The following is a 19,859-nucleotide window of genomic DNA, read 5'->3' on the forward strand; positions in this document are numbered from 1 at the left end:
TGACTTATTGTGTTCTCCTGTCTGCTGGAGGTTTTACTTTTTAACAAAGTGACCCACCTTGTTTACCTGCCACCATCTTTACTTGAAGCCCAGCACAATTACGGCCAAATGTATCAGTTAAAACTACAAAAAAATATTTATTTTTACTAGAACTAGTATTTGAACTTTCGTGTGAGCCAGACATTCACCAAAACGAGCTTTCAAATGATCTAAGATCAAATTTGTTTAATTTATTTGAAACCAGAAAAGGTTATGATGAGATTTTAAAGACTTTAAGAATTCACCAGGTCTTCAACAAGACTTAAGGGGAAAGTTGACTTATTTTTTTTGTATATTTTGTTCTTCTCAAATCACACCTGTGCATACAGATTTAGATTCTTCTAACTAGGCCATGTATTCATTTTCAAGCATGAGTTCCCCCCCTTCTTTAAATCTATTTTTGTGACTTCTTTTTCTTGTGGTCTGAAACTAATAAAATAGGAAGTCTAACTCCCTTTGATGCACTTTTCTCTCCTCAAGTTTCACCAAGTGTTCAATACACATGCTTCCTACACATGCTCACACCTGAGCAGGTGTCTGCTCACTCTTGCACAAACGAGATATTAGTTTATGTGCAGGATTGATATATGCTGGATCTGCATGTATGCAAATACCCTGTATGTGTGAAGGAGGTGATCTCTATACCCCTTGTGCTATCCTAGGCACTTTGACATGGGGAGTTGGGTCATCTAGACCCACTAGACAGTGCTCTGAACCTTTTTTCTTCAATGATTTGTGACCTTCACTGGTGTCCATGGATTACGTGAAATCTTTCCATCTTTATCCACCTTTGTCATGGTAGGGAGAACACGTCAATGCAAGGATCGGGTCATCTGGACCCCATAGGATAGCACAAGGGATACATATATTATGTATTTTGGATCTGGTCTACATATGCAAATGGGAGGATTGTGCAGCCAATAGTGTTTGAGTGTGTGGCTGAGCGTGTCTGTGGCCTGAAACAATTCTTTTAGTAAACATCTATCAGTGAAAGTGATAACTGATGAAACCTCAAGGAAATTGTGGCCTGTTTGTGTTTGTGACTCTTCCCAACCCATCATCCTCCAACCACTTCTATTAAGACTGTCTGACAAAAATTTCCATTAAAAAAACATCTAAAATAAACTTTAATTGGCCTTATGTTTCATTTATTTTATATATCACTTGTAAAACCTTGCAGACCCATGAACATTTACACACATTTGAATCCAGCTCTGCACCCATTTATGTATTTATTTTTTAAGCTGTAAAGAAATTTACGACATGGGCTTACTGACTCCCAGGATTCTGAAATAAAAACAACAAAAAAGGTTCATTTTCCCTTACGGGCTAACGGTCAAAGAATTCAGATCTGGCTGTCTTCACTAAGAAGATTTATTTTACTTTACAAGGTTGAAGCTTCACGTACAAAGTTAGTTTTTTGAAGTATTACAAGCAAAAATGTCAGATACTGCTTATTTCTTCAGCGAGGCACCAACATCTTTGTCCGTCTAAACAAAACCAGAACCCTTTGTTAATATTTCACTGATGCAGAAATCAAACTGAAAGATACACATTTAAGTAAACAAGTGAATGGCTGCAGCCTAAGACGATTTTTGAAAAGCATTGAGCTGCACCTCAAAGCACAAATACTAGTGTTCTGCTGTATCATTGTCACACTGTTCAGAAGTATCACAATTAGCTGCTTGGATTCAGAAACGTTTCACGTGGCTTATAAAAACTGGACATAAATGTAATTTACATTAAAGGATGAATAATGCCATAGAAATATTATTAGCTGCTCATGTTTGTCTTAATACGATGTGAATAGCTGAATACAATGCTGCAGATTGAGGTTCATATTAATGTACAACAGAAAAAAGGGTTAGAGTTAAAAAACACAGAATATGGAGAAGTCAATAGTTTCATATTTGTAGGTTGCTCTCAAACTTTTTTGCCAGAATATGCAGCTGCAGCTCCAAATCCTCACAATCACAATTTTCTCCAGGATGATCTGCACATAATTTTGCTGAAGCTGCTTTAGATCCCTCAGTAGATCCTGGAGAAGCTTTAAGTTCTCCAGGAGGAGCTGCAGCTAAAGTTTCTGAAGGTTCTACAGATGGTTTTAAATGATCTGCTCCTGCAACTAAAGATCTTTCAGTAGATCCTAAAGAAGCTTCATTTCCTTCAGGAGGAGCTGCAGCTAAAGTTTCTGCAGTTGGTTCTGCATGATCTGCTGCTTCAGCTGGAGGTCGTTCTTCTCCTGTTGGTGGAGGAGCATCTCTGTCAGGACCTGGATCTACATTCTGACTCTGTTCTGTTCTTTGTAAAATCCTCATCGGTGCTGTTTCCCCTTTTCCAGGGTTGAACAATGGAAAGACTTGTCCTCTAAATTCAGCCGTCAATGATCCGATGATACATTTACAGTCCACATCATAAAAAGAGAGCTCTCCCTGATCATAATCCAGAAACACACCCACTGTTTGTGGTCTGGAGTGAACAGGCAGACGCACCTGTGGTACAGTGCTAAACTGAATATGATCTTTATCTTCAGGAGAAGAAGACAGGAACCAGAAACCATTGGATGTGTTTGGAGAGAAATCTTCTCTTTGAGGGATTTCAGGTGAACTTGTGACTCCGATCCACCAGGACAGTTTGACGGGAACATTTGGAATTTTCAAAGAAACCTCCCAGTAATGTTTTCCATGAGAGAAGCCTGGTGTCCCTGTGATGGCTGTGAAATGAGGAACTCCATCGGGAAGAGGCTTTTCCCTATTGTCTCTTAACACGACTCCCTGTTTGTCTTCTAGTTCTTTGATTAGAAGAAGCTCATTTGTTTTCTCCAGTTTAATATTAACTGTTGAAGAAGGAAACCTGGAATTAAAAAGAATCAAAAGTCTCACTAGAAAATGTATTTTCTTTATCAAATTAAAGTGTTACCATAATTCTGGGAAGCAGATGACAGATCTGTCAGCGGCGACACCTCTGTGAGTAAAAACAAATCATCAGAATATAAACGTTTTTTTTTCTTTTCATAAAGATTTTTCTCTCACCTTTAGACAAAAGTGGCTCATTCTCTGAGAAGAAAAACACAGTTTTCTGTTAGTTGATGATTGTTATCAAGAGTTCAACTATGAACAAAAATATGAGACAAACTGCAATCAGAGAGGCTGAACTGAGACTCTGTGGTTCTTACCTTCATTACAGTCAGCTGATTTCTTCCCTGAAACATAAAATAAACAGTTTAAACTTAAAGAAATGTAAAGTCCATCTGCTTGACATTTGATGGCAAAAACCAAAATCAAAATCCTTCAAAGATGCACCAATCGCCACCATCAGTCACTCCTGTGGACATCCACTGCATTTCAGCTTCAGACCAGGATGAATGGGATAAAGAGGTGCTCTGTCATCTCAGGCCCGGTTGATAATTCAAAGCGATTTGTAAATGTTGGCAAAGTCATTGGAGCAGATTTCTGGGAAATGTGAACCAGAAGTTCATCACAGTTATTGCAGACAGTCACAAGCAAAACCAGCCTGCATTAGTTTGGCCAGACCACCTGATTGTGGATACCACCAATATATATTTCTGGATTGGCCTTTGCCTATTTTCTGCTATACAAAGTGACGTGCAAACACGGGGGCAATTCATTCATTCATTTCCTAAACCCGATTTTTTTCCCTTTTGGGGTCACGGGGCTGCTGGAGCCTACCCTGACCACTCGTGGGTGAAGGCAGGGGACGTCCTGGACAGGTTGCCAGTCTGTCACAGGGCTATTTAAATATTTACTATTTCTAAAGATTAATATATGAATAATGCAAGAACTGCTATTCTAGTGTTACAGATAACACACTGCTTTCAAATTAAAGGCTTTTAAAAATCCGCGATTTTTTATATTGCCTATATGCCAGAATCTAAATAACTGAGCTTGTAAATGATTGTCACCCAAGCCTAGAAAGGAGGGAGATTATTAAAGTTCAAAAACATGAATGGCTGATATACTTGACAAGGTGAAGTAACAAAGAACCTTTGCTATCAAAAACAACCTCAAAGTGCTAAACAAAGACAAAAATCTCCGTCTTAATTAGATTCAGTTGATTTCTTTACTGAAACAGGAAAAAGAGTGAAATTAACTTTTTAGCATGAATCCATGCAGACTAGAAGTTTTCACAAAGAGGACGTTTGATTTAAATATGCTAAACCAGATAGTTCCAGCTTCTCCGCAGCTTTGTTTCAAGAAAAAAAAATAAACTTTAGATCCAGTAACTTTCAGGGGATGTGAGATCAGTTGCTGCAGTTTATCTCATGATTTCTGAACAAAATACAAAAACTGAAGATCTGGACCTGAACCTGGATCAGATTGGAAAGTTTCAAAGAGCAATGTCTGTTATCAAATCAAATCAAACTTTATTTATAAAGCACTTTTCCTATAAAAAATATAACACAAATCACATTAAGACAAAACTGTTGTGGTTTGGGTTCTCTTTGTGTTGTATTCAACTTCCTGTCTTATTTTGAAGGTTTTCCCTGCTTGTCTTCATTTGAGTTTTCTGTCCCTGAAGCTGAAAGTTCCTAATGTTAGGTTTTGGAAGACCAGCAAGCAGGGCATTACAATAATCAATTTTATTCATGATGAAAGCATGAATTAGAATCTCCATATTAGCGAGGGAGAGAAGTGGGCGGAGCCTAGCCAAATGTCTAAGGTGATAAAAACCAGTTTTAACCACATATTTTACATGAGGGATAAAAGTTAGCTTAGAGTCGAATAACGTCCAGGTTTCTGACTGTGCCTGAATGGCCTAATGAAAGTTCTTTTTGCTTCAAAAGTGGATTCTCTTTCTTAGCTTCAGGACCAATAACTAAAATTTCTTTTTTTTCCTGGCTGAGCTGTAGAAAATTATCTAACATGCTTGATTTCACATCTAGAATACAACTAAAAGGTGATTCTATTGGCCTTGTGTCATCAGGAGACACAGCTATGTACAGCTGGGTGTCATCAGCATAGCTATGAAAGCTAATGTTGTGGCTTCTGATGACATTCCCTAGTGGAAGCATGTAAATTTTAAAAAGCAAGGGGCCAAATTTTACTTTAATATTAAAATTAAAATAAAACAAGGTAATCGTTTTTTTTTCTCTCTCTTAAGTTTCACCTTAGATCAACTTTCACACAAAAAATGTTTTAATAAAGATTAATAAACACTAAATGTGGTCGTAGATCAAACCTTTCTTCTTGTAGAGCATGAATCCAAGGAGAGCCATCATGATGATTATTAGGAGTATTGTGAATGCAATCCATCCACCATTGGAGGATCCAGAGTCTGGACAGAAAATTCAAAAGTTTTAATTTTTCTGCAGAAACAAATTAAATCCTCTTTGTTAATATCTCTTTACCCTCTGGTGCAGATGCTATGTTCCCATCCAGGCGGAGTCTGACTACAACGGCCTTTGTGTTGGGAAGACCAACTGAGCAGGAGACCTCAGATGAAGCATTAACCACAATCCAGCTGTGGACTCTGACAAGACCAGAGGAGTCCCTGACAAACGTCGCTCTGTTATTGGTTTGATCTTCTGACCAGCGCAGCTCAGGCTGAGGAAACCAGCCTTCAGATTCACAGCTCACATTCACGCTGTTATCTTTTTGCCACACTGCAGACAGAACAGGGAGGCTTCCTGTTTCTGTGAAGGGGTTGGAAGAAGAATATGACGGTTTGTTCCAAAAGATGCTGTTTGATTTTCTGTCTATTCCACTATCCTCGTACTCACCAGTCACATAGAGATGCATACTTCCACTGTCGTGTTCCTGCAGTCCGCTGACATAACACGTATATTTCCCTTCATCTTTAATCGTAACATTTGTCAGCTGAAAGCTCACGTCGCCCATTTTCAGGCCTCCAGACGTGGCGTCCTTTGCGTGAAATGAGACTCGGCCGATAAATGAAGCTTCCATGGAGAGCACACCAGCCTTTCCTGGCATTTTAAGAATAGCCGGAGTGTCAAAATTCTCCTCACGATACCAGCGGATCTCCAGATTCTCAGCATTCTGGGATGGATTGAGCCAGCAGGGCATGAGGACTGTTTGGCCGCGCTGCACCGACTTAGGATCCCCAACAGAAACAGCAAAAGTCTCTGAAACTTTAACAAAAACATCAAAAGAGTCAATCCTGATGTGTGCTTTTTACTATTTGTCAATCAAAAAATACTAACATTTTTTTTTTTAGTTTTTGGTTTGTATAATTTATTTTCCACAGAGAAAAATGAATCTATTTTAAAATAAATACATGCAGTGGTTGACCAGTACAGGTGCTGCAGGTTTTTATGTGAAGAAAAAAACCCAGAAAATATCGACTGAGATTTATTGTAGATCACTACAGGGAAGTCAGATTGTCTAGTCTACTATGAAACTATTCTGGATGAATTACTTTTCCCATAAACAGTGTATACAAATATACAAACTTTGCAACCTGCAATTTAATTTAGAAAGTGAGGAATCTAATCATAATTCCTCTTATGTATTGTTTTAGATAAAAAACGGAAAGAATTTCTTGTGCATTTTTATGCTGTTTTGTTTCATAACTCACATCCCATAACAATGAATCTGGCTTCATGCGTTAACTTTACTTGAGACAACTTTTTTTTACTCCAAAAATAATAGTATTTTATTGCAGGTGTTTGCCTCCCTTCCATTTCTTATAACCGTCTCTGACTCTGTCCTGGATTGACCATTACCACGACAGCATTAACTGCCCATTAGGTAGTTTCATTTTAAAGTTACATGGTGACATTAGTTATCTGACATTTTAATTTAAACCTAAAGTTTACTTGCACAGCTGTCTAGCTAAATAGTTGCAATTTTACTTGAAGAAGAAAAAACAGAACATATCAAGGATGACTCAGATCTATTGTAGATCAATACAGAGAAGCCAGATTCAGATGATTTGGATTTATTATTCAGAGGAGGGACAGTGATTTTGTTTGTAAAATAAGACTGGGGCTCCCAAGAAAGAAGACTAGAGAGGAAGACCAAAGGAGAGATTCACTGATGCAGAGAGGAGAACATGAGAGAGGTTGGTATCAGTGAGGGGGATGCAGAGAATAGGGTTAGATGGAAGAGGAGGATTTGCTATGGCGACCCCAAAATGCAAAGAAGAAAATAGCATAAATAAATCAAGCTGTAGGGGTAGTTACATAAACTGTCCAGCAGGTGTCACCAGAAGGTTTTCCCCATAAGGTTCCAGTAAATCAGATAAAATAGCTGATAAGTGTTTTCTATAATATAAATAATCTAAAATTCATTTCAAATATACACAGCATTATTTGGGACATGTCTGTCTCTGCTGTTTGAAAAAATGTAATTTTAAAAAAGAAAAAATCAAACTTTGCGCTAAAAAAAGCTCTTAAACGAAAGTATAATAAAAATAATAAAAACAAATTTGATTTATATTTGTGTTTTACAGGCTTTTCTGGGTTTTATGGCAGTGCATGTTCACAAATTCCCAGAAAATTTACATTTTAATGGGAAATTTGCATTAAATTTACACATAAAAACATACACAAGTTAAAAAAAAGAAACTCTATTATACAAATAAATTTTTTCCCCCCAAAAAATCTCTAAAACTAATGTGTCCAAACCAAAGAGAAAACGAAAATCTTGCTTTTTTCCCTGGCGGTCAAGTGAGCAGACATCTGTGGAAGTGCGGTCTTGCGAGCCGTCACTGACTTTTTGCATGCAGGTTTACATCATAGTTTACGCTACACACGCCCAGCGAGCTGAAAAGTCGGTATAAAGCGCTAATATCACCCATGTCACAGTTACCCATTATCAAATAACATGTATAATACTATGGTCCGGTTGAATACTCGATTCTGATTGGCTGCTGGGTGTGCATTAAAACCTGATAACCGCATGGTGAAAAAAGAAGTTCCGGTCACCTAGCTTAAATGTTTTGTATCACTCCGCCGGCTTCTTTAAAACAACCTTTTGCTTCATAATTTGGACAAAAGCAAGCAGTAAGAGGTGAACTTTCTCTCTGAACTGATTCAACCCATCGGAAAGATCAGCATATATATCACCGAATCTTGACTGCAGCGAGGTGCTGCGTGACGCGGACTATATGTAACACATTGTCCACTTTTTGTGTGAAAAGCGATCCAAATCGGAAAAAAAACAAGAATTAAGGGCTAAAAACTCGTTGATATGTATTGCTTCGTGAGTGACCATGGTATAAGCGGGTTAATGGCCTTCGAAGTGTGCGTTATTACTTTTTAACGCACGCCGTGGAAGCCTGAACCGTCCGACGCGAAGTGTAGCGCGCGTCGTAACGCACACTTCGTCGGCCGTTAACCCTTACCTTTGCTCTGAAATACAGCAGGGAAAATAAGTATTGAACACGTCAACATTTCTCTCAAAAAACATATTTCTAATCGAGCTATTGACATGAAATTTTCGCCAGATGTCGGCATCAACCCAAGTAATGCACACATAAAAATCCAAAACATTTATGTACATAAAGGAAGTTATGTGTAATAAAGTGAAATGGCACAGGGAATAAGTATTGAACACTCTTACTGAAATTTATTTAATACTTAGTGCAAAAACCTTTGTTGGTGATTACAGCCTCAAGATGCCTCCTGTATGGAGAAACCAGTCGAATACATTGCTCAGGTGTGATTTTGGCCCATTCATCCACTCAAACTGCCTGCAAATCTTCAAGGTTCCGGGGTTCTCTTCTGTGAACCCGGATCTTCAGTTCTTTCCAAAGATATTCAACTGGATTCAAGTCTGGTGATTGACTGGGCCATTCTAGCAGCTTTATTTTCTTTTTGTTCAACCAGTTGAGCGCTACCTTGGCTGTGTGCTTGGGATCGTTGTTTTGCTGAAAGATCCACCCTCTTTTCATCTTCAGCAGCCTGGCAGATGACAGCAGATTCTGATCAAGAATGTCTTGATACTTTTCTCCAGTCATTATTCCTTCAATGATATGAAGTCTACCAGTACCACATGCTGAAAAAACAGCCCCACGCCATGATGCTCCCCCCTCCAAACTTGACTGTTGGTATGGTGTTTTGGGGGTGATGTGCGGTGCCACTTTTCCTCCAAACATGTTGTGTCTTATGACATCCGAAGAGTTCAATTTTGGTCTCATCTGACCAGAGTATCTTCTCCCAGAATGTCATGGGTTTATCCAAATGTTGTGTCGCAAACTCCAAACGAGCTTCAACATGCCTCTTCTACAAAAATGGAGTCTTGCGTGGTGTGCGTGCATGGAGGCCATGGCGGTTGAGTGCATTACTTATTGTTTTCTTTGAAACAACGGTACCTGCTGATTCCAGGTCTTTCTGAAGCTCTCCACAAGTGGTCCTGGGCTGTTGGAGAACCCTTCTGATGATTTTTCTGACTCTTCTGTCTGAAATCTTGCGAGTAGCACCTGGCCGTGGCAGGTTTATGGTAATGCCGTGTTCTTTCCACTTCCGGATGATGGCCCCAATGGTACTCACTGGAACTTTCAGAAGTTTAGAAATGCGCCTGTAACCAAAGCCTTCAGTGTGTTTCGCAACAATAAGGTTGCGTAGGTCTTTGGACAGCTCTTTGCTTTTACCCATCATGCAATGCTTCTTGTCTAACACCTTGCTGGTGAGAAACCTTTTTAAAAGGCATCAGTCAGAACTATACCAGCTGATATTACTTTGTACTAATAGGGGGCAGGTTAACCTTCTGAATACTGACAAACTCCAGCTGCTTTCTTGGCTTGCCAGACCTTTTTACTCCTCCTTTTCTTCATGTGTTCAATACTTATTCCCTGTGCCATTTCACTTTATTACACATAACTTCATTTATGGACATAAATGTTTGGATTTCTTTCTATGTGTACATTACTTGGGTTGATGCCGACATCTGGTGAAAATTTCGTGTCAATAGCTCGATTAGAAATGTGTTTTTTGTGAAATGTTGACGTGTTCAATACTTATTTTCCCCGCTGTAAATGAGAGCTATTGCAAGCCCTATATTGTTATTTTATGTACAAATGTATTAATTTGGATAGCATGTCTGTTCATTCCATAATAAACTACCAAAAATAACGTGTTTTGTCTGAAATATAATCAATCAGACAGATACTAAAAGTGAGATTTAACACTGACGAGAGTGTTTTGTGGGTTGTTGAACATGACATGGAATGGAATCAAACAGAAGTGAAGAAACTCCACATAAAAAAAGGGCACATCTGGTCATGTCAACTCTTTCTAAAGTTGCTTCATTTAAGGTGACGCAAAACTTAGACTGGATTATTGTTGGTCATGATGTTCACTAACATCATAGCAAGTTTGAAGAAAATTGACTGGAGAAAAGTAAAGATATTGACAGACTAAAGAAAATGAGAGAAATTAAAGTCATAGTTCTCCTAAGCATCCTGCCTTTACAGTTAAAGTATTAAGTATTAACAATTTGATAAAGTGGCATTTTGGATGGTTCACATATTATTCTCTATGTATGTATGAGAAGGCCTGAATCGGTCTATTATGTCAATATCTGTAATTTTCTCCAGTCATTTTTCATCAAACTTGCTGTGATGATCATGAACATCATTACCAACAATAATCCAGTGAAAGTTTTGCGTCACCTTTTGATAAAGTGGCATTTTGAATGGGTAATACGTAATACTTTAACTGGAAAGGCAGGATGCTTTGGAGAACTATAACTTTTTTTCTTTAATTTTCTCCAGTCAATTTTCATCAAACTTGCTATGATGTTAGTGAACATCATGACCAAAAATTATCCAGTGTAAGTTTTGCGTCACCATCAGGAACTTTAGAAAGAGTTGACATGACCAGATGTGCCCTTTGTTTACGTGGAGTTTCTTCACTTCTGTTTGATTCCATTCCATGTCATGCTCACAACCCACAAAACACTCTCGTCAGTGTTAAATCTCACTTTTAGTATCTGTCTGATTGATTATATTTCAGACAAAACACGTTATTTCTGGTAGTTTATTATGGAATGAACAAACATGCAATCCAAATGAATACATTTGCACATCAAATAACAATATAGGGCTTGCAATAGCTCGCATCAATTTCAGAGCACATTACATGTTATTTGATGATGGTAACAGTGACATGGGTGATATTAGCGCTTTATACCGTCTTTTCAGCTCGCTGGGCGTGTGGACCCTAAACTATGATGTAAACGCGCATGCAGATAGTCAGTGACGGCTTGCGAGACCGCACTTCTACAGATGTCGGCTCACTTGACCGCGGTCTTTTTTCTTTTTTTCTGGAATTACTCACCAGGAGCAGAGCTGCAACATGAAGCAACAAGCACCAAAACTATCCAATAGAATATCCGTCTGTCTGTGAATGAGAGACAATAAACCCGCCCCCCGGGTATTTATTAGAAGGGTGCACAGATTTGACAAATGAAATACAGAGTAATAGCCTAAAGCACTCGATCCCCATGACAAATAAAACTTTCTTACCCATACTGCCACCACAAAACCAGATTTATTTATCCAAGTCGAGCTCTTTTGTCCTTCACAGGTATGAATCCCTGTTGACCTCAACGTCTAAGGATCTGACCACCATGTGCAAACAAATGAAAAGAGTCACTTTCGTTTTTAGGACCCTTATCAAGTGGAGTTGCATTCTGGGTAATTGAGTTTATTTTAACTTGCCATGAGAGAAAAAATATAGTGTTTAAGGCCCTTGTTGAAATGCGTAAAAAACAACTCTTTATAGTGACATCAGCTAAATTGGGCCACTTTTTGCTTGGGAAAACAGCGTTCCATATATAAATAGCAATTGTTTTTAATATTTCTGTGTTTAATATATAGGGTAAAAGATTATTGCTGAAGTTCTACAACTTAAAATATCAGCTGTCCTTTTGAAATGTGCCACATTTAGGTAAAATGGGCCACTCAAACAGCAAAATAAGACAGTCATGTTTCACAATAAAATCAAATTCTATTTAGAAAGAACAGAAAGTACTTTCAAATGAAGCCATCTTCCTCTCAAGTTCAGTTGTCCTCCCCACAACTCTTGTGGAACCAGGTGACATCAGCACACCCAATCTTTGTTTGCCACTGGGGTCACCACTTAGGGTCTGGCCTATCCTGCAAGTAAAAGCTTAAGCTATACTACATGTAGGCCTAAATGTCTTTTTCATCTGTCCTTTTCTCAAGTGTGTGTGTGTGTGTGTGTGCGTGCGTGTGTGTGTTTGTGTGTGTGTGGACTAGGCACTAGCTGGTGAGAGCTGGACCAGGGTTAACACACACACACATTACAAAAAAATATAAAGAGTCATGTAAAACAAATTGTAATGATGACATAATAAAACATTAACATAAATTCCGCCTTTGCGGTCTTACTGTAAGGGTTTGCCCCGCCCACTCTAACAACCACAGACCAACCAAATCAATTGTTACATGTCAAGTACAGTTGTGGCAACAGTTTGAATTTATTTGTATTTGTTTGCTGTTTACTTTTAGAGAGCTAAGACCCGCTAACCTTTTGTGGCCTATTTTACCTAATAGTCTAAGTAATTGAGTTATCCACAATTGATTAAAATATATGTATATATGTTTTTTTGTTTTAAATAGAACACACATGTATTACAATTAAAACAAAAAAGTAACACATAATAAATAAACAAACAAATAAATAAAATAAAATAAAAATAAAGATTCTGCAAATGTTGCCGGAAATGTTATTTAGTGTTTTTGCATTTATTTCTCACGTGAGCGCTCTCGCGCCAGCAAGGTCCCGGAACTTCTCATCTGTGACTTCAAAATAAAACTCCAGGGGTTGTGTAACTGCATAAAGGAGCAAATTGATGAAACGCTCTGATTTCATACTTTGTTAGTCCTATTAGAAAGTGAATAAACATCATAATTTGGCCTTTTCCTGGCCAAGCATGTTAAAAGTTGAAATTGTTGTTGACAAATGCATGTTTTGAGATCTTATTTTGAAAGTCACCACCGGATAATAAATAGTAGCCAGTTTAATAGATGGTGCCGCGGCTGGTGTCATAGTCCAGTTTAGTGAGGTTCGGCGTTGCGTTAAAGCTTTATCCATTTCTGCAGGGTTTAGGAGCTTCTGCAGAACATTATGTGTGTCGTTTGTCAGGCTGTCGAAAATGAGAAAGTGGGAAATACGACTTTGAGCCGCTAGCCAAAGTTTACTTCCTGAATGGAAGAACTGGCGACTGTTTAGTTCATTGAAACTCGGATACATGGCGACTTAGTGACATAACAGGGCGCATCTTCTCCCGAAAGTACATTTTTCATCATATAAAAATAATAAAATGTCCCCTCCGGAGCCAGACGACACCACTCCATTGCTGCGGGATGATGCAAGCAGGTAAGAGCAGAGTTCAACTGGCAAACATTCAGCAGGGAGGTGTGAAGTTCACAGACCGTGAACTCGCCATGTCTCTTCTATATGCTTCCATGAAATGCTGTGGAAATAATCGTGTTTGTTTGCTAGTGATGGCTCCCAGGATGGGGACTACAGGAGCAGGTGGAGGTCCATCAGAGTCATGTACTTCACCATGTTCCTCAGCAGTGTTGGTGAGTTCACTCAGAACAAGCAAGTTAGTCCAACAAGTTTAACCAGAGGGGATTTAAGTCCTGTTGTCTGGAAAATATTACCCACCTAGTCAGGTTTAGCTGGTTTCTGTCATGTCAGTCCTGTTCTAAATGATGTCACATTTGGGCTGGTCGATCACTTTGAAACGTTAAAGGTCATAATTTGTATTATCAATAATAAACAACATCTGGATGAATCCCAAAGGTGCACAATTACTGAACGTGTAAGACATTTATCAACAGGGGATGCAAAAATGTAACGTGCTTTGGAAAGAAAAAAATGGTATTTGTCTTAATGATTTATCCCATTTTCAAAATATTCCTTTAAATTTAATTACTTTAAATCAGCAACTCCCATTTAAAGAGATGCTGCATCACTGTGAAAACTAAGATTAAAAAAGAAAAAAATCATCAATATTTTCTGGGTTTTTCTTTTTGTGTGTTTTCAGGATTCACCATTGTCATCACATCACTCTGGCCTTACTTAGAAAAGGTAAACGCATCATGCACTGTCACTACTTTGAAAAAGACACTGTATTTGAAGTCACACTCAAATCATCTTTAGATCTATTGTAAAAGTGTTCCCAGTGTGCTTTTAATTATTATGTTTTTAGGTCAAATTAAAAAGCCCGTCATTTTCTAGGGCGTAGTTTCTGCAGGGCAGCTGGATTTCATTCGAAATTTGCCTCTGAGTTGTGGGCAGGACTGTTGGTGGAGTAAGCCCGTCCCCAATTCCCCCCACCCATCTGTTTATGTGTTCTCCATCTAGCTCGCAGCCTCTCACAACCCAAATCTTACATTAGCGGTACAACAAAAACAACGAGCAACAACAGAGCTATCCAGCCGCATAGTTTTTAGCCAGATACCAGCTCAGACGAGGAAAAAAAAACATGGATTTGTCTCCAAGTGGACGCATCCGAATGGAGCGCAGCTGGGAGCTTGTGGTTGATTGTAGTTTGTACGTAAATACTGCAACATTTTTCGAACAGCGTTTTTTCATCTGCTCCTGATTCACTACAATTTAAATGGACAAAATACTCAGAAATTCAGTTTTAAGCTGAATTTTTTTTTCCAATATGTCGTCCATCATCAGAAAAATGCTACAAGATCATGTTAAAAACACCATTTTCATCAGAGTAACTGATAAAAACTAATAAAATGTTGAAACTTCTGTTCACAAAAGTATTGGTGATTCATTTACAGACAAGTAGAATTTACTCCAGAGCTACAAGTACATTTTTTTCTAAAACATTCGATTGGATGGCTGAATATTAGATGAAATCAATATAAACATTGCTTTAAAACCCTCTCCCAATTTTTAGAAATTCCTTTTGTAGTTTCTGACTATTCTGTATTTTTCTCATCTTAAAAATTCAAATCCAGAATTGATGAAATTCAATTATATTTATTTAATAAAACCAATATTTATTTAGTAAAATTGTTACATCTTATGATGAGTTTAGTTTGTAAATGAATAATAAGATGTATAAATGGCTATAAAACAAACACACTAGTCTTTAAAAACACAGACCTAACAACCATCACAATGAATCAAAGGAGGTTCGTCTCACCTGCTTTGTGCTCCTTGAAGGTGGACAGTGGTGCAGACGCCAGTTTTTTGGGCTGGATGGTGGCGGCTTACAGTCTGGGCCAGATGGTGGCCTCGCCCCTCTTCGGCTGGTGGTCCAATCACCGGCCGCGCAGAGAGCCGCTGGTGTGCTCCATCTTCATCAACCTGGCGGCAAACATCTACTACGCCTACGCTTACCTGCCGAAGACTAACAACAAGTACCACCTGTTGATGTCCAGAGCCTTTGTGGGCTTCGGAGCAGGTATTCAGTTATTTTTTTAGTTTATTTTTTTATTGCTTAGCCACACGGTGTTGAGTTATTGTCTTTTCAGGTAACGTTGCTGTGGTGCGGTCTTACGTTGCCGGAGCTACTTCACTGAGGGAGAGGACTGGCGCCATGGCGAACATGAGCGCCTGCCAGGCTCTGGGTTTCATCCTCGGACCCGGTACTCAGTTCACTGAGTGGAGTCATTATTTTTTCCTTTGAAATCCTCTTTAGGCTTAATTTTTATGAACATTTTTCCTGTCGTCGTGCGCGACAGCTTTGCAGGCGGGTCTGACCTTCATCGGTGAGGAAGGCATCACTGTGGACGTCATAAAGCTGCAGCTCAGCATGTACACGACCCCAGCACTACTGGCTGCTCTGTTTGGCCTCATCAACATCCTGCTTGTTGTCCTGGTGTTAAAGTGAGCGCACACTCCAGTCCTATTCTCTCACATTGAAAGCGCCTTTTTTTTAAATCATATTTTTCAATCATTTCTTTTATTCATGTGTTTTCGTTTTTTGTTTTATTCATTGTGCCTTTTTACCCCTTTCACAGAAAATGCATTAATGCAAGGCTGAATTTATGTCATATTACAGTTATTTAAAGGATTTATGCACTGAGAAAATTTATTCCAAAAGATGAGACAATCCAGATAAAACCCCCACAAAAATGAAAATGAAAGAAATATGTGATTACATTTATTAAACCTGTACTGTTAATTAAAAAAAAAAGCTGTTGAGAAACTGTTGTTAAAGACAACTAATACCACAAAAAAGTCAGGTTTTGTTTTTGTTTTGAGTAAAAAAACTTTCAGAGACTTTGGCTAAAATTGTCCACTTTCATCAGAGAGCATCGCGTGGATGAAGATGGAAAACAGATTCAAGCTATCAACTACACCTCTGAAGGTCTGTATGTCCACATGATTATAATCTGATCCTACAGTGAACCACATGCTGCTGATTAAAAACTTTGTTTGGTTTTTACAGCTCTTCAGATGTTTTTTCTCTTTTTTTGGGCTTCACGATACGAGGAAAACTTGAGTTGCGATATTAGTGATCAATATTGCGATGAAGATTTAACTTGCGATTAATGAACAAATAACAAAACAACCAAAAACATCCTTTTCATTTCACACAGTTTGATTCAAATAAGAACATGATTTAAATCAGACTCCAATTGACCCTTGTCTACAAAGGAGGTGGGTGTCTAACACAAAAGGGCTTCATCTGATTGGCTAACAATGTAAAAGAGTCCATTCGATTGGTCAAATGCATAAATCGATTTATTTGATTCACTAAATACTTCAAGATGCTGAAAGATTGTTTTAGTACATTAAAGGAACCATTTATCACACTTTTCTGCATCTTTTGCGGTATACGTATTAAAGCTTGATATCGTGATAACAATAAATTTTCAATTTATCGTGCCGGCTTTAAAGAAGAAGAAAAAAACTGAAGCTCTAATTTTTCTTGTTTTTCGTTCAAATGTTTTGTTTTATCCTTTGTGCTCCATTTTTGTGTGTGTGTTTTTTGTGTGCTGGCGACCTGCTCAGGGCTCCCACTTGGGGACCTGGCGACCTGTCCAGGGTCGCTCCTGAGACCCTGAAAGGGACAAAACGGAGGAAGAAAAAATGGCACAAAAAATTACCGCTAACAACACAAAACAAATTACTACACAAACCACAAAAAATGGCACAAAAAACAAAAATGTTGAGAGAAATAAAATACACATTGGCACGAAAAAAAATATCAGCGAGAAAAAAAACTTTTTAAGTGATGTGAAAGATGTTTTAAATTGATTTAAACTTCTTCCATGAATCAGAATGCTGGATTGCAAAAACAAATGCCTCACTGTCATTTCTGTTGTTAAAATGTTGTTTTGGGGCATTTAGATATTCCTTAGTAAAGTTCTTTTTAAGTCAAAGGATCTGAGGGATGGTGTGAGACATAAACGTTGTAGTATTTTACTATTAAATGGACTGTGTGGGTTTTTCTTAACATGTCTTCTCTTCTCTTCTCTGTAGATAGAGTTAATATTGAAGAAGATGAGCTGAGCATCGACCAGGTGGCCGTGCTCATCTCCAACATCTTGTTCTTCACGGTCATGTTCATCTTCGCCGTCTTTGAAACGTAAGTGTTTCTTTGAACCTCAAAAAGAACAGCGCGATGGCAGTGGCTGCTGGGGAACAAAAAAACAAAAAGGCCTGCCTGTTTGTTCTCCCTCAGAATAGCCACTCCTTTATCCATGGACATGTTCTCCTGGACGAGAAAGGAGGCGGTGCTTTATAACGGCATCATTATGTGTGCCATCGGGTTTGAGTCCATCCTGGTCTTTCTGGCTGTAAAAGCAGCTTCTCAAAGGTATGCTGTATCTGGATTTCTGCCGTTTGTCAAAGATTTTTAACATTTTATGTCGCCTCATCCTTTTGTCTTTTTCCGCCCGTGAGGTTTGGAGATCGTCCTGTGTTGCTCGCTGGCTTTGCTGTTATATTTTGTGGCTTTATCGTTTTGCTTCCATGGGGCAACCACTACCCCAAAATCCAGTGGGCAGGTATTTATTATTACTGTATATTTGCCCATATATGTAAATGTCAATTTATTGGTTGCTATTGACATCTTTATATTAAAAATAAAAATAGATTTCAACATTTGCACAGATTTTAAACATAGATTTTCCCTTTTTGACCCCCTTCTAACTGCAGACCTGAAAAACAACACACTAGTGGGTGAGGTTTCTAAGGCCGCATTAGCCTCCAACAATACATTTGAGCCAACAGGCTGCCCTTATGAGCAGACGTGGTGTCAGTATATTCCTGCCATTCACCTGGCTCAGTACATCTCCTCTGACATCCTGATCGGAGTGGGATACCCAGCATGCAATGTGATGTCCTACACGCTCTACTCCAAAATCCTTGGACCCAAACCTCAGGTAAGAAGGCCTTGGAGTGTAAAACAAAAACTGTTATTGTGTAAACTGGACTGACTCTTTCTTCAGGGGGTGTACATGGGCTGGCTGACAGCCTCTGGGAGCGGCGCCAGAACACTCGGTCCCGTCTTCGTCTCCCATGTCTACACCCTCCTGGGGCCTCGCTGGGCCTTCAGCCTCATCTGCAGTATGGTATTGGCCGCCATCATCCTTCTCACCTCAAGCTACCGCAAACTCGTCGCCTTTTCGGAGCGCCACAGAAGGATTGTCGAGTAACGGCTCCCTTTGGGGCGGAGCCAATGGAAGCATGCAACTCTTATTTGGCTGCATTTTATTTTATCGCCCGTTCCTAATAAAACTTCTGGTTACCGATTACCTTTTATGACTTGTGACTCAGGGTTTGAACCTTTAAACTTCATAGGAAGCGTTCCCTCGATGATGGACTCTAAAATACTGATGTTTGTTTCTCTTACCAGCTTTACCTGTAGCTGTTTAAAGCTGTGGGTTTTTCATTATTAAATTATTCAGAAAGTGATTTCTGGATGAGCGTATTGTCATAATTAAATTGAAATGTTTAAACTGAAATAAAACATTAAAACTCTTAAGTGAATTTCCTGTTTTATTTTTTTGCCATTCAACAACAAAAGGTAGACAGGATTTCATTGCAACGCAGTTTCTTTTTGTTTCTTCCTCTTTCAGGGTTTAATCACTTTGTCATTGTTGCCTTCTTTTTAATTTTATTTTTTTGAAACTTGGTTCTCCATCACTGCCATTAAGGTATTCCTGCTTCTTTGGCCACAGGCGGTATGCCAGTGAAGAACCAATGCTTTTGTTCAGGCATGCAACGTTTCAATTCAAGGTTTTCTTGCCATTTGCAGTAGATCGGAATTTTTCTTTGGCATCTGTCAAATCAGGGTGAATAAAGTAAGGACAAAAATGTAAAAGTAAATCAAATAAAGTAAAATTAGACAACAAAAGTATAAAATATAAATATGAGTAAATGTGAATATTGCAGCGTCCCAATCTATTCAGAAGAATTGTTGCACATGTGGAGTTAATTGTTTATTGCACTTAGTGTCCTAGCTGGATGGCATGTCGTATGATTCAGTTCAGTCTTCCCTCTCTGATGTCCTGTGCAGCATTCTGATTGCTGTTGGGAAGAAGCTGTTGAGGAAACGTGTGGTGTGTGCGTGGCCTGAGTCCACACACTGGATCAATGCGTGATTATCTATGTCGCTTTCCTCCTGCTGCGTTGTTTATAGAGGGTCCCCATGGATGGCAGGTTGCAGACAGACGCTCTTATCCTCCTTTGTCCTGAACTTATAAGTCTATTGTCTTTGCTCCTTGACAGACTTCTAGCACATTTTCAGCTGTTGATGCCAGGGCAAGGTTTCTAATGCCTGCAGCCTTTTAAGGACCCATATCCTCATGATGGACAGGCTCCAGTAGATTTAACCATCTGTTCATCAACCGCGGCATATTTGAACGTGACAGCCTTCGACTAT

General features: G+C 38.8%; 2 protein-coding genes across 2 annotated transcripts; one reads left to right on the forward strand and one right to left on the reverse strand.

Annotated features, from left to right (window-relative positions):
• Positions 1 to 1,395: 1,395 nt before the first annotated feature.
• Positions 1,396 to 11,628, reverse strand: LOC101161603 (butyrophilin-like protein 3). The gene is made up of 9 exons (XM_011492864.3): positions 11,488 to 11,628; positions 11,300 to 11,362; positions 5,780 to 6,148; positions 5,408 to 5,692; positions 5,239 to 5,334; positions 3,215 to 3,241; positions 3,072 to 3,095; positions 2,959 to 3,003; positions 1,396 to 2,875 (listed from the first exon to the last, which is right to left on the reverse strand). Exons 1-9 carry the CDS (start codon positions 11,489 to 11,491, stop codon positions 1,944 to 1,946), a joined length of 1,845 nt encoding a protein of 614 aa, XP_011491166.1. The 5' UTR covers positions 11,492 to 11,628; the 3' UTR covers positions 1,396 to 1,943.
• A 1,356-nt stretch (positions 11,629 to 12,984) lies between these two features.
• Positions 12,985 to 18,959, forward strand: mfsd8 (major facilitator superfamily domain containing 8). Its single transcript, XM_004084589.5, has 12 exons — positions 12,985 to 13,366; positions 13,493 to 13,575; positions 14,043 to 14,086; positions 15,185 to 15,425; positions 15,496 to 15,609; positions 15,706 to 15,850; positions 16,276 to 16,334; positions 17,453 to 17,558; positions 17,655 to 17,789; positions 17,876 to 17,979; positions 18,131 to 18,357; positions 18,424 to 18,959. The coding sequence occupies exons 1-12, from the start codon at positions 13,311 to 13,313 to the stop codon at positions 18,628 to 18,630; spliced, it is 1,521 nt and encodes a 506-aa protein (XP_004084637.1). The 5' UTR covers positions 12,985 to 13,310; the 3' UTR covers positions 18,631 to 18,959.
• The last annotated feature ends 900 nt before the right edge of the window (positions 18,960 to 19,859 follow it).

Source organism: Oryzias latipes, chromosome 18 (assembly GCF_053564925.1).
Source record: "Oryzias latipes strain Hd-rR chromosome 18, Olatipes_Hd-rR_3.1".
Classification (NCBI taxonomy): Eukaryota; Metazoa; Chordata; class Actinopteri; order Beloniformes; family Adrianichthyidae; genus Oryzias; species Oryzias latipes.